General features: G+C 48.3%; 1 protein-coding gene across 1 annotated transcript in view; it reads left to right on the top strand.

The window, feature by feature from the left end:
- The window catches only part of AOPEP (aminopeptidase O (putative)), a 537030-nt gene that overhangs the window by 279788 nt on the left and 242778 nt on the right, over positions 1–14464 (top strand). Inside the window, exons 6-7 of the mRNA XM_045289429.1 lie at positions 2676–2865; positions 5545–5651. Coding sequence (XP_045145364.1) covers positions 2676–2865; positions 5545–5651 — 297 coding nt within the window. The remainder of the gene's footprint in view (positions 1–2675; positions 2866–5544; positions 5652–14464) is intronic.

Here is a 14464-nt window from a genome sequence, read left to right as displayed (position 1 = left end):
CGCTTTACACAATTGATGTGTGTATGGATTGTGATAAGAGTTGTATGAGCCCCTAATAAAATGATTTTTTTAAAAAAAGAAAAGAAAAAAAAGTTGTTTTTTTCAAAGGGGATTCTAACCCGGCACCTAGAGCGCCCTGATAGTTCCCTTCCCGCCTTCGAGGGGCAAAACGGGCTGCAGACGGGCGTAGGGTCTGGTTCTCAGCTTAAAAATTGTGCCTCAGAGAGAAAGCTTGTCAGTAATAACAGGGCCGTTTTTATATCATTGGATGTCCTTCCTTCCAGACCAGGACAGTGGGAATCCATGGATCCGTCCCCTGGGAAGAAAGGTTTGGGGAGAGGAAGTGGAAGTTTGGTTTGTCTCCAGCAAGGCTAAGGCCCACCCTGGTGCACCAAGGCTGGTGGTGGTGTCTCCAAGCTACTGCCAGGTGGTGAGGGGCATATGCTAGAGACAACAAAGACTACTCAAGCGAGAGACAGGAAAGGGCAAAGAGATGAAATGCCACCCTCACACAGCTGCTCTCATGCCCAGCAGACTTCATTTGCATAGATGGGCCTCGGCAGGCCACCCTTGACCATTGTTGGGGGCTTTCTCTTCAGTGGTCCGCTGCGCCATCCGCATCAGTGTGTCCAGCCTTGCTCGGTCAGTGAGACAGTGTGTGACTGCTGGTGCACCATCTGGCTGGCTGGCTGGCTCACTGGGGGATCCTTCCAACGCAACTCTGTCTTTAAGTCTGTTTATAAAGCCTGAAGTTACTTCTGTTTTGTTTTAGCCAAAAGGGTGCATGGCTGCCAGGAGTATGTCTGGAATGTTATTTACCGGGTGTATTTCTGTGGCTTTTCTTTGTAGTGCTGCCCATGCCAGAGCAAGAGGTCGTTTGCTCTCTTGCCAGGCTGCACCACTTGTCTTCTCAACAGGAGTGCCTTTCTCAGGACCAGCAGTCTATTAGCGTTTAGGCATCTGTCTCCTTCCTGACCATTTTGTCATTTGGTCTGGTTTAATGGTTTTGTTTATTCTTTTCATTCTTGGGTCAATGCTCCGAACTGTTGGCAGAAGGAGCCTTGATAGTGCAATGGGTAAAGCACTAGGCAGCTAACCACAAGGTTGGTACTTTGAACCCACAAGCCACTTCACAGGAGAAAGCTGAGGCGGTGGCCTGCTTCGGTAAAGATTCCAGCCTTTGGAATCATCTGGGGGCAGTTCTACTCAGTGCTGTAGGGTGTCTGCGAGTTGGAATTGAGTCAACAACACACAAACAACCCCATTGACAGTTGTTACATTGAACCCTTCAGTCCTAAATGCCCTCCCCCTAAAAACACCGAACTGTTTGCCATCAAGTCAATTCAGGGCAGCCCCGCCTGTGCCCTAGGGGTCTTCAAGGGAGGATTTGGGCCAGTTTTTCCCAAGGCGCCTCTGGGTGAACTTAAACCTCCAACCGTGGCAACCAAGTTTGTTGACCGCACCCCCCAAGGGACTCCCCTGAGGCAGGGATTTCAGGCAGCCACTCTCGGCCCTCAGGGAGAGTTTTTCATGTGTGGGGCAGCGCTGTAGAAGCTGTCCTGTTCGCCCTTCAGTGGAATGCTTCAAACTGAGCGCGCAGTGCTGTGCAGGGGAAATAACGCAGGTGGGCTTGGGGTGCAAGACACTCTGCAAGCAGCATTGGCTGGTGTGGATACAACACGAGGACAAACACGTGGCTTTGCTGGAAGGAGCCAGTGTATCGGTTTCTTGATTTGGAAGGCGTTACAGCTGTTTCTATTCAATTGAAGGGAAGAGAGGCTTTGGGGTTGGTTGTTTTAAGAGCGCATTCTTCATGAGGAAACCTGTAAACAAGTCCTAGGCAAACAATGGAAGCTAAAGGGGAACATCGGAGGTATTCTGTTCACCTCTTCTTTCTTCAATCTTCCTTCCTCACATTTCACCTCTGCAATTCTAATCATGGTGTTTGGGGTTTTCAGAGGAGGTATTGAAAATGAGATTAGTTAAATCTTCCCGGCCAGTGCCAGCCCCGGGGCTGTGTGTGCACCTGGGTGGGTTCGCTCTAGGTCTTCTCTCTCAGCATCATCTTGTTATGTGTGTGAGTGTGTAATCACGTCCAGGTCAGAGTTAATACCACTGGATACCTGTGACCCAGGAGACTCAGCTCTTATGTAGCTTCTTGGAAACCTCACCCAGCCCTGGCACCTGTTGGTTTGGTGACTCAGTGGCCAGCCCCAGTGTGAAGTGGAAAATGTTTGCCTCCATTCTTCCAGATGCTTCCAGTCCTTCTGCATGCTTTCTCCATTTGTCTTTAAGCTGCTCAGATTTTTGACTGACAGGTGGTCTTTGACCATTCCCCCGGCAGCCTGGGCTTCATGTTTCTCACACCTGCCCTCCCTTTTCAGTCCAGGGATCAGATTAATGCTTTCTGCGGGCCTTGTACTCTTTAAAACAAAACAAAACAAAAACTGTAAAATTTCAGCCAGGCTACTTATTACAGGTAACAGCCATTTGATGATGGGGACAACTGCTTGGCACAAACAGCCACCTGAGCGTCTGCCAGAAACGTAAACTGCCACTTGCCTAGGGGTCAGGCTCTGGCATGCACATGAGGATAATGGGCTTGCAGGGCATGGACAGCAGCCATCAGGGCAGCCTCTAACAGGACTTCATGTGTTTGTCCTCTTCATCCACAGCCCACACCTCATCTTCCTCTCCCAGAGTGCTTTGACTGGAAGCAGCCACCTCTGCGGGACCCGGCTGTGCCATGAGATTGCTCACTCCTGGTTTGGTCTGGCCATCGGGGCCCGAGACTGGACTGAGGAGTGGCTCAGTGAAGGGTTTGCCACTTACTTGGAAGACGTCTTTTGGGCTGAAGCACAACAGGTAGGTGCAAGATGACCACATGCATTTCTTACCCAGCATCAAATTCTATGCCTGGTCATTTGTTCCTTCAACGGGAGCCCCTGGGGAATGGGAGTGGTGAACAGGCTAGGCTGCTAACTGAAAGGTTGGAGGTGGAGATGCCAGGCCATCCAGGGGCACTTTGGAAGGAGGCTTGGTGCTCAACTTGCAAGTAGCTAGCGATGGAAAGCCCTATGGAGGACAATTCTCTCACACACATGGGGTCCCCGTGACTTGGAGCCTGTTTGGCATTTGCCAATGGTGGTGCTGAGTTACTTGATGGGCACTGTCGTGTTTTCTGGGGAGATGGCAGCATGGACAAGGCCCAAGTGTCCCTGCTCCCTGCCGGGCTCACAGCCTAGAGAGCAGAGGGTTCTGCACCCTTCAGGAAAATTACGCTCAACAGACAATTACCAACTCACTGCCTTCAAGTCAGCGCTGAGTCCTAGCGACCCTTCTGGGCATCCAAGACTGTGACTGAACAGGAGAAGAAAGCCCAGTCTTTCTCCCATGGAGCAGCTTGTGATTTCGAATTGCTGAACTGGTGCTGTCTCTGACAAAGGCCCACACCAGCCTGCCAACCAGAGCGGGCCCTCTGTGGGCAGGAAAGAGTTGGCTGCTTCATTGACCCTCCTGTCAGTGTTGGCTCTGCAGGTATGGCCTGAGGGTGACAAGGCGCTTAGGTCCCTGGTAGGAGTCTGTACCCTGCAGCACTGATGATTAGGCAGCTGGGTGAAATAAAGGTGGAGAGGGTGGAATCCCTGACCAAGGCTACGAAATGCATGCAGCTCAGGTCTTTAAGCTGGAGGAAGTCTACAGTCAGCCTCAGGGCACACAGCATCTGCTGATGTCTGGCCTCTCAGCCCCGCTGCCTCCCTCCTCGGTGGCACCTGCTCCCAGCCTGACCCCATTCCCCACAGTCTTTCCGGCCCGGAATACATTCATTTCCAGGAGTGCAGCCCCTCCTGCTGACGCCATGCTCCCTGAGGACAGTGCAGCCCCCACTTCCTCCTCAGGAAAGCCTCTGACATGTGCCTCCAATGTTGGCTGCATCTCAGGGCTTCTTCCTCAACCTGCCTCTCACTGACCTCTGCCCTGCCCCGGCCCTTAACCCCGACCCCTGGACCTGCCTCAGTAAATGTCTATTGAAAAACAAGTTCCCTTGAGTAGACTCCACCTCCTGGCTGGGCTCCACAGGGTTTTCACTTGTTGATTTCGGGCCGTAGGACACCAGACCTTTCTTCTGAGGCACCTCTGGATGAATTTGAGCCAGCAGTGTTGGGGTTAGCAGTATGCTAACATTTGCACCAGTGAAGGACTCCGAATGCATGATCACAACCCAAACCACTGCTATCAAGATGATTCTACAATTAATGAGCCTATAGGATAAAATAGAACTTCCCTGGCAGGGTTCCCAAGGCTGAAAATGTGTACCAAAACCGACTACTATAGCTTCCTCCTATAGAGCAGCTGGGGGGTTCAAAACACAGACCTTTTGGTGGCAGCTGTACACTTTACCCACCACGCCACCAGGGCTCCTTCAAAAGAATTAGTCCCAAAGCACAAACTCACAAACATTGCGGCTGTCTCGGACACACGCTGGTGGAAGTTCTACTCGCTTCTATCGGGTCTGACTCCGCTCTCAGGGACCCCATCGAACAAAGTAGCACTTCCCCCAGGGTGTCAGAGACAGCTGCATCTTTGGCCCGTGGAAGAGCCCCCAGGTTTGAACAGCAGAGCTTAGCAGCCCAGTGATTAACCCAGTCCAGCACCAGGGCTCCTGGACAGAATTATTAGGTACCATTTTGGAAAGGTCAGCAGTTTGAAATCACCAACTACTCCGAAAGGCAGAGCTTTCTACTCCCATAAAGAGTTACTCTCGGAAACTCGCAGAGTCAGTTCTGCCTTGACCTACAGGCTCACTGTGAGTTAGCATCAACTTGATGGCAGTGAGTGTGGGTTTTCTGCTTCTTCCTTTCCAGAGTCTGTGAGAAGTGCCTGACTGGACTCAGATACTCCTCCTTCCCAGTGGGCTCTCTGACCCCCTCCCTCTGGAGGGGACCCTCCAGCTGCTCAGCCAAGTTCCCTGTCCCAGTGATAGCTGCTGATCCTGAGCCCCAGGCCGGGGGTGGGGTGGGGTGGGGTGGGGTGGGGGGGTTGGAGAGGGGGCCTGCTCCTCCCCCAAATGAGTACTGGCACTCAGCCCCTGCTGGTTCCGTGCAACAGAATCATCTGGGTTTCATTAGCAGGCCCCACTGTAAACAGTTCTTAACAAAACTGAGGACTGGGAAGGATGGGAGGGAGACGAAGGGGACCTTCCCCACCCTGCACAGAAAGACAAAGCAGGGGAGGGCTGGATGGACTCAAAGTGGAAACAGTCCCCCGGGAAGCCAGCCCCTCAGGCCAGGCCAAGTTGTGGGGTGGGGGGCAGTGGGCGGAGGGAGCAGGGTGGGGGCCTCACAGCGCTCTGTTGGTTCTTCATTGGTGGGACCCGGAGGCTCCTGGTCCCCTTGACTTTCCAGGGAGTGGAGAGCTGACGATGTCACCCCCTCCCTGGAACCAAAGCAGGCCATCACATCAGGGAGCTCTTGACCAGCCCAAGGAAAGCTGCAGTGACCGAGTTTTGTGCATGTGTTTGTGTGTTTGTCTGTGGTCCAGCAGCTGGCCCCACTGGAGGCCCAGGAGCAACAAGAGCTGCGGGCCTGCTTGCGCTGGCGCCGCCTCCAAGAAGAGGTGCAGAACTCAGCAGAAGAGTTGCAAGTGCTCAGGTAAAGCATCACCTTCACTGGTCGCCTTCCCCTTCTGCTCCCGCCCTCTTCTTCCCTGCGAGCAGCATCTGGGTCATCTGATGATCCGAGTGACTCATCCTCCCAGTGATTGCTGTGTTTGAGTCTTCCAGGGGCTGAGCTTGGACTTACTTTCTGACACTCCTTCCCGCTTGGTGTCACCATTCAGGGGGAAAAAGGAACCACAACACCATCCATCTTTTGGACCTAATTGAAACTCTGTTAGTCTCTTTACCTGGGGGCTGCAGACATGCTTCGGAGGCCTGGCAGAATGGAACTCTTTAGACCCAGGGAGAAAATGCGTTGGGAAAACGCTCCAAGTGTTTAGTAGGAACAGATGGGTGTCAAGGGGGCTTTTGGTTTCGGGTGGACCCCAATAGGGAGCAGCTCCTGCTCACTCCTGCTCTGTGGGAGGAGTCTGCTCCCGGCATGGTAGGTTTGTTTGTTGGTTTGTTGGTTTTCTTTCATGCTGTGCCTTACAGCATTTTTAGGATAACTTCTTTGCCATATTCATCACTTTTTGCTTTTCTCATTGTCTTTACTGTTCTGTTGAATTGCCAGCGTAGAATTGGCCTGTGCCTCATGGGGACCCCATACCCGTCAAGGTGACACTTTGCTTGGTCCTGCTGCATCTCTGTGATGCAATCAGACTGTTGTCATCTCTAAGTTTCACCGAGTGATTTTTGGAAGTAGATTGCCAGGCCTTTCTTTCTAATCCACCCTAGCCTGCAAACTCAGCTGAAACTCATTCAGCATCATAGCAGCAAGCCTGTGAGCATTGGCATACAGGTGGTGACTGCGTCTAAGGTGCATTGGCTGGAACTCGAGCCGCCTCCTGCATGGAAGGAGAGGATTTTGTCACTGAGCATCCACTACCTCATCCTTCGCTACTGTAATGCCCTACCTCATGCCTAGGCCTTGGGAGAACTGAGGCTTTATGATGACAGAAACTGGGCCTTCTGCTCTGTCTGGGCTAGAATCACATGTCTTGGCCAGAAATTAGACAGGTGGGAAGGGAGAGCCACCTGGGGGTTGTCCTTCTCCTCTCCCCACTTTGGAAGGCCAGTTTGCCTTCCAACAGAAGCCTGCCTTGGCTAGTGTTGTTGCCCTGTGCTTTGAGTTAGCATCCACTCCTTGTGACCACTGACTGAAGCTCTCCTCCAGATAGACACCTGGTGGAAACCCACCATAGCCTGGCCTGACCTTGGGCTGCTGGCTGTGTGCAGCACTGCAGGATGAGGGTGTGAGACTCCGCTCTTCCCACAGAAAGGTCCCAAGTTTGCACGCTAGCTGGGCGGCTGGTCTGACTCACCCATTGTTCAGGAGAGCAGCGGTTAGGGCAGTGGGAAGCAGTGGGCCTGGAGCCAGGAGCCCTGTGTTCTCAGCCCAGCCCTGCTGTGTATGCTTCTAATCCCTCAGCAAATGTTTACTGGGCTCCAACATGGTGCCAGGCAGGACATTTGCACAGGGACAGGGGGCTGAAGAGGACGAAGCCCCTGCTCTCAGGAGCTTTCTATTTAGCAGAGGTCCCTACTGCATGCACAGCTAATTCTAGTGGGGCGAGAGAGTGGTATGGAATTCACAGTGATTCTTGGGGTGACTGAGGGACTTGCTGAGGAGGCAAGAGACTGAGAAGGAGCCTGGTAGCAGGACGAGCACCAAGATCCAGAGATCGGAAAGGGTTTAGCAGAGGAAGGAATGGTAAGAGGCAGGCAGGAACCACATCAGGCAAGCCGTACTGCAAGTGTGATGGGAGCAGTCGCAGAGCCTTCAGCAGGAGGCTGGCAATTGTCCTGCGTCTTACAGTGCTTTTCCAGCTGCTGTGGGAAATGAGGTGTAGGCAGCAGACGGGAACGAGAAGAAGAGGTAGCATGTTGCAGGAGATGATGTAAAAGGGCCTGGATAGGCCACAACAGAAGCAAACAGCAGACCATTTTGGCAGTAGAATTGGTTTTTGTAGAAAAGCAGGAAATGAGAGTGTCCAGGATAGGTGATGGTGCTGTTTATTGGTGTTTTGAAGACTCTTAGACAAGCTGACTCTGGAAGGGGGAAAAAAAAAAAGAAGAAGACTTCCATTTTACAGGAGTTAAATTTGAGATGGCCAGTGTTGTTCATTGCTGTTGAGTTTGGCTCTGACTCACGGTAATGCGGTACACAACAGAAGGAAAAGTTACCCATCTTGTACCATTTTCAAGACCATTGACATGCTTACGCTTATTGTTGTTAGCTACTGCCTCCAACCTGGGGGGCTCCCCTTCCAGTACTATATCAAATAATATTTTGTTGTAATCCCTAGGGTTTAACCGGCTCATTTTCAGAAGTAGACCACCAGCCCTTTCTTCATAGTCTGTCTTAGTCTGGAAGTTCTGCTGTATCTACCATGGATGACCCTACTGGCATGTGAGATGCCAGTGACATAGCTTCCAGCATTAAGCAACTTGCAAGACATCTGAGTGCAACAAACTGACAGGCAAAACCAAAAAAACTCATGGCATCGAGTCAATTCTGACGCATGGTGACCTTATGAGACAAAGTAGAACTTCCCCTGTATGCTTCTAAAATGGTAACTACTCTTTGTGGGAATAGAAAGCCTCATCTTGCCCCCTCAGACTGGCTGGAAGTTTCAAACTGCCAACCTCATGGTTAGCCCAATGTGTAACCCATTACACCACCAACGCTTCTAACTGACAGCAAGGACTGGAAAAATACTTTCAGCTAGTCAATATTAAGAACTCTGTAGGATCTGCAAGTCAGGAGCCAATGGAGAGGTTGGAATATTCAGCCTATACATAGTATGACATTATGAGCCCATTGAAACCAGTACAGGGACCTGGGAAAGTCCATGTATGCTTTGAAAACCAGGACACTGGGGGTCGTGGAACCCCCAAAACAGAGTTAGAAAAGTTGACGTGACCAAGTCTGTGGATGCTCCTGCCTGAGAGGTGGTATAAAATGAAGAGAGAAAAGTTGCCTTTGTCATGGACCACATCCAAGATGTTGGTGACCTTAGCATTTTTGCATCTGCTCAGGAGTGATGGAGAGGAAGCCGGACCGAAGGGGATGGAAGAGCGAAGGGAAGGTCAGGAAGGATAATCAGTGAGTGCAGACTTATAAGAGAACCTTGCTTATGAAACAAAGCAATGGTAGGGCGCAAGGAGAGAGCCAGATGACATTTGTTTCAAGATGGGTGACAATAAAACATATTTGTGTGTGAACCACATAACTGTGTAAAACCCTTCACTGCTCAGTTCCCCAACTAAGTGACCAGCTCTATTCTGTAAGATTTTGATGCCTTTGATTCTGTATGATTATTGTCTTTTGAAGTCAGGGTGGAGTGCACTGTAATTAACATTCGTTGATGCATTCTATCTCCAAGTTGTAAGGCAGTTAGACTGACCAAGGGAGAGGTTGGACATTGCACCTATGAGTATTAGGAAATTCTGAGCCTATTTAAATCACCCAGCAGAGGGGAAAGCAGATGGAGAGGGCTGGGAGGAAGACGAGGAACCAACAAAGGAGCCTGGGAAAGTCACTGTGTAGTATGGGAAGTCACTACACATGTGACTTCCAGGGAGCTGCGACCAATCCAGCTTCTGACAGCCAAGATTTTTCCTTTGTCTTTGGAGAAGGGAGAAAGAATACAGTATTTTTAGACCCTTGTGAAAGAAGGTTTATTTTGGCATTTGTTTTTCTTTGTCTTATTATTCATAAATTGTGTTTGCCTAAATTTAGGCTAACTCTAAACTGACTTTTGAAAGACTTTTTTTCTAACAATATGGAAAATATTGTTATCAGATACACTTATTTTGAACTTATACAGAATTATATGTAGTCTTGATTGGGTTTGCCCTCATAACCTAGAATTTGCCCTTACTTGAACACAGAGAACCTAGAAATTATTGACAGCAGAAAGAGGAACAAGAATCACAAAAATCTGTCTCTAGATTTTGTTTATTTGTTTTCCCAGGCAAAAAAAGGCTTGGGAACGATGTTTCTTAAAATAGCACCATGCCCAGAGAGACTATCCTTCCTCCCTTTCCTCCCCACCGGAGCTACAGGACAGCCTTGATGGGATGGATCAAGAACACTTGATTCGTGTCTTGACACAAGGCTGCACGTGGCCTGAAGCAGTGGAAACTTTAAAACAATAATCATCTTTGAAGCAGCCTGCCCCCTGGGCTGACCACTTCTTCCTAAAAATCTTCTCTCTTCTTGATTTCTCACTTCTCCTCCATCTTCCTGGCCAGTCATTTCTCAGCGCTCTTCATGGTTTCACCTCTTTGCTCAGAAAGGCGCAACACAGTGGACAACAGGATACAGTAGACAAGGAGTAAAGCAGGAGTTTAAAAGCTATTCTCTTTTCCCAACACTGCAACCCTGCCTTCAAGGAGCTCAAAATAGCATTTAGTTCTGTGTGTTTTAGCCTGTAGTTTCATATATACACTGCTATATCTATAAACTACTGGTGTCCTAAGCCCCTGAGAGACACAAAAGTCGGCATAAGGATGTGGACGATAACAAGTTGGTGAAGATATGCAGAAATTGGAAACCTCACCCGTGGCTGATGGGATTATAAAATGGTACACCACTATGGAAAATAGTCTGTCAATACCTCAAAAGGCTAACTATAGAGCTGTCTTGTTGTTTGCCGTCAAGTAATGAAGCACTGCCTGGTCCTGCACCATCCTCACAATTGTTCTTATGTTTGAGCCCATTGTTGTAGCCACTGTGTCCATCCATCTTGTCGAGGGCTTTCCTCTTTTGCACTGCCCCTCTATTTTACCAGTCTTGGTGTCCTTCAACAGAGGTTGGTCTCTCCTGACAACATGTCCGACGTACGAGAAATCTTGCCATTTTTGCCTCTAAGGAGCAGAAGTTCTGGACGTACTTTTTCCAAGACAGATTTCGTTGTTGTTGTTGTTCTTTTGGCAGTTTATGGTAATTCAGAACTCCTTGCCAGCACCATAATTCAAATTCATCAGTTCTTTTTTGGTCCTTCTTAGTCAGTGCCCAATCTTCACATGCAGATGATGGGGTCAGGCTCTACTTAGTAACATCTCGGCTTTGCCACCCCCTAAAAAGGTCTTGTGCAGAAGATTTACCCAATGCAATGCTTTGTGACCCAGCAATTCTTAGGTATACAAGCCTACCCCAAAAAAACTGAAGGCAGAAACACAACTCAATGCTTGTACACCAGTGTTCATTTGCAGCACTAGCCACAAGAGCTAAAAGGTAAAAAACGAGCCAAGTGTGTATCAACAAATGATAAGGAAAATATGATACTGCCATACAAAGAAATGTTCTCTAAGCAGATAGAGGAAAGCTGTTCTGATACATGCTACAAAATCAATCTTGGAATATGATGCTGAATGAAATAAGTTAGTCAAAAAAGGACAAATATTGTATGATCCCATTTATATGACATATTCAAAATATGTATGTGCATGGAGGCCAGAATTCACTAGTGGCTATGCAGAGCTGGTAAGAATGAGAGAGAAATGAGAAGGAGGTACTTGAGTAATAGAGTGATGGAAATATGTGGAAGCAGGTAGTAGTGGTTGTCCACAGTTAGTGTTGCCACAATAAAATATTTTGATTATTTTAAAAAAATAGGTATCCTTGGATGAAACACCTTTTTCTTTTGGCACATGACAACCTGTCTCTGCTTACTTAAAAAGATGTTGGAAATAAAGAGAACTTATTGTTATCCATAGAGATAGTAACTGGATTGAGTGGGGAGGTAACAACAATGAGTATGAGAAGAAAATGTTCTGGAATTAATTGTGGTGGTGATTGCACAAATTTTCTTAATATGACTGAGTGATTATATCATATGATATGTGCCAATAAAACTACGTGAAAATAAAAAGGACACCCCGTGTTGTACTGATTGATACTGGGGTATGAACAAAGTGAGAAAACAAAGTATACAGTTTTGTTTGGCTCGGCCTCACCAATTTCATTGATTTATAAGAACTGTCTCCCAGTTATCTGTCCTATACATTCCAGGGTTGAATCGTGGACCTTACCAAGTCTCACTTGGATTGGCTTTGTTCTAAATTTCATTTGGTTGCAACCGTTCCTGGTGTGTGCTGGTCCTTCCCTGACTTTGCTGGCCGAGGAGCCTGTGGTGAGGCTGTAGGCTCCTGACATGGCGCTTTGCTTGTCACTTCAGATTGTTAGGGTTCACATTCCTGACTCTAAGCCTTTGGTCATTTGTTTATTTTCACAATGCCTCTCCCATCTTCTGCTCTCCTCCAGCCCTGGGCAGAACCTTCAATGAGGCTTGACTTCGCTACTGGTGCCCCCTGTCCGGCCCTCACTCCATGCTCTCTTGTCCACATTTGCTTTAAGGCTTCCTTCTGGACCAGAGCAGCACTCGTGACTCTTGCCCAAGAAGATGCTGGGGCTTCTGAAAAGCTTCTCTGTCTCTTGTCTCGAGGGTCCAGCTCAATTCCGGCATCTCTCTAAGTGCTTTCCGTTAGCACAGTCTGACAGCACCCTCGGGATTGAAGAGCTACAGCATCGGGGTCAGAAGACATCTCTGTTGCTTTTTATTGTTTGTGATTTATTGTCTCTTCTCCTTTCTTCTGAATTCATTGTTAAAGTCAAGCTCATGCTGAGAAAAACATTAAAATACATCATGCTAAAGAGGTGCTGACAAGCAGCGTTGGACTGGGCTCTTCCTCTCACTTGCTGCCTCCACAGCTGACCTGATTTTAGATCAACGAGAACATCACACCCTGCCTTTCAAATCCTGAATACCTGGCCCATCAGTAACGAAGCCATCCCCCTGCAAGAGAGAAAGGAAGGCCGCGTCTATAACTCTGTCCTTCGTCCAAATGGAATAAATGCCTTGTGCACAGGCTTGATGCAGAAGCACGAGACTTCCATTTAAAATATGAAGACTTTTTTTCCCCATTAAAAAATCTACACAGAAACTCTCTCTTTATAATAGGTGAACTTTTTGCCTCTGAAATTTTTCTTAAAAACTTCACATCTAATCCTTGACTAATGCAGCTGTCTTTCCCAAACACGTGTGGGAGCACTTCCCTTCTCAGCTACGCAAGCCTACCTCGCGGAGAGATTCGCCTCCCTGGAGAGCCCCGTCCAGCCTGGACATTCTGTTGGCCTCTGCTGCTCCCCTGCCTGATGACTGAGAGGGACAGGGTCTCTGGCAGTTTCTTGGAATCCCTCATGGCCACTCAGGAACCCTTCCATTATTCCCCGCCAAGCCCCTTCTCTCATTGTCTTCCGGGTTTAGTTCCAACCTTCTCCATTCTCCTTTCCCTTGCCTCCTGCCCCACTAGAAAAAAGGACATCAACCATATTCTCCCTTCAAGTCTAGAAATGCAGGCACATCTCTGCACCTGTCCGTCACTTGGTCAGATTGTGGTAGCTTGCTTGCTCATACTATGGTGTCAGCATTTCAAATACCAGTGAGTCCATGTTGGAAGGCTTTCTGCAGGACTTCTAGACTAGGACAAGTGGGTAAAAAGGTGATCTACTTCCCAGTGAAAACCTTATGGATCACATAAAACATTACATGATACAGGTGTGGAAGATGCCTGGATAGGAAGGCATTCAACATCCACAGTTGGTGCAACAACCAATGGAAGCATAGAGTGACTGTGAAGCTGGAAGAGGATCAGGCAACGTGCTTTTTCTGTTGTCCCTGGGGTCATAATCTGGAGCCAATTCGATGGCGATTAGTAAACAAAACCCACATGTACCCTTACCCCTTTCAGAAGCCCAGTGCTAACCTCTCTGTCTTAGTATGATCACACATGAGATTCTGTCTGGAGAGGTGGACTAGAAATGAGTGTGCCTTGACTCAGATCCCAGGATTTATAGCTATGAGTCAGCATTGACTTGATTGATGGCAGTGAACTTGGATTTGGGGTTTTGAAATAAAATAACTGTGAGCAAAAATCGCCTGCAGTTGAGGTGGAAGGAGAGGAGGATTCCTGATTCAAGGGGGAAGGAGGACCCACAGGCTAGGAAGGCTCAGCAGGCCCTCAGGAGTTCCCACAGGTAGAGCAACAGCAACTTAGATTGGAATGAATATCCAGTGACCTTCGTTCACCAGAGAACCGCGACGGGGCCTTTCTTTAATTAGCTTGATGGAAACCAGTCACATACCTATTTTTATCATACAAAATTTAAATTGAATATGCTGTATTTCTGTTAACTTATACTGCCTTTGTTTTAAATGGAAAGTCTAAAGTTTCGGTTTATTCTGCATGTGAGTTAACTGAAAAACTATGTCTTGGCTTGGGTCAGGTGCACCTTAGTCATCAAATTATATCTTTGCTTTTTAATGTCATTGTTTGGAGAGACTTAGCTTCCGAAGTACAGCTCTGTGTTTGTAGGCAAAATGGATAAGTCACTCTAAAGCCACTCTGACAGAGTCCCAGAGAGCCTGCCAAGAACTGGTGTGCACGAAAATGACCCCAGAGAATGTGGGCAGGGTATCGGGGTTGACAGTCACAGTCTTGTTTGTGCTGGTGGCACCCAAGTCTCCTTTCTAGAGGATGGGATGTGAATGCTTCACCACCCACTTACCATCTGTGCTAGGCTGGGTTCTCTAGAGAAGCAAAACCAGAAGTTTATATCAATCAATGGCTCACCCAGCTGGAGAAGCAGGTAATTTCAGTCCTGTTCAAGTCCATGGCTCAGGTGTAGAACTGGAGGCTTCTCCTGATTCATGTTGTTACAAGAGCAGATGAAGCAGGAAGCAGGAAAACCATAGGCGAGAGCATGCAAAATCAAATGAATTCAAGGTCAGCAGTTCA

The sequence above is a fragment of the Echinops telfairi genome, unplaced genomic scaffold (assembly GCF_000313985.2).
Source record: "Echinops telfairi isolate 266 unplaced genomic scaffold, ASM31398v2 ScPeMD7_27;HRSCAF=92, whole genome shotgun sequence".
Lineage (NCBI taxonomy): Eukaryota > Metazoa > Chordata > Mammalia > Afrosoricida > Tenrecidae > Echinops > Echinops telfairi.
Note: the sequence above shows the minus strand (reverse complement) of the source record. Positions and strands in the feature narration are given on the sequence as shown.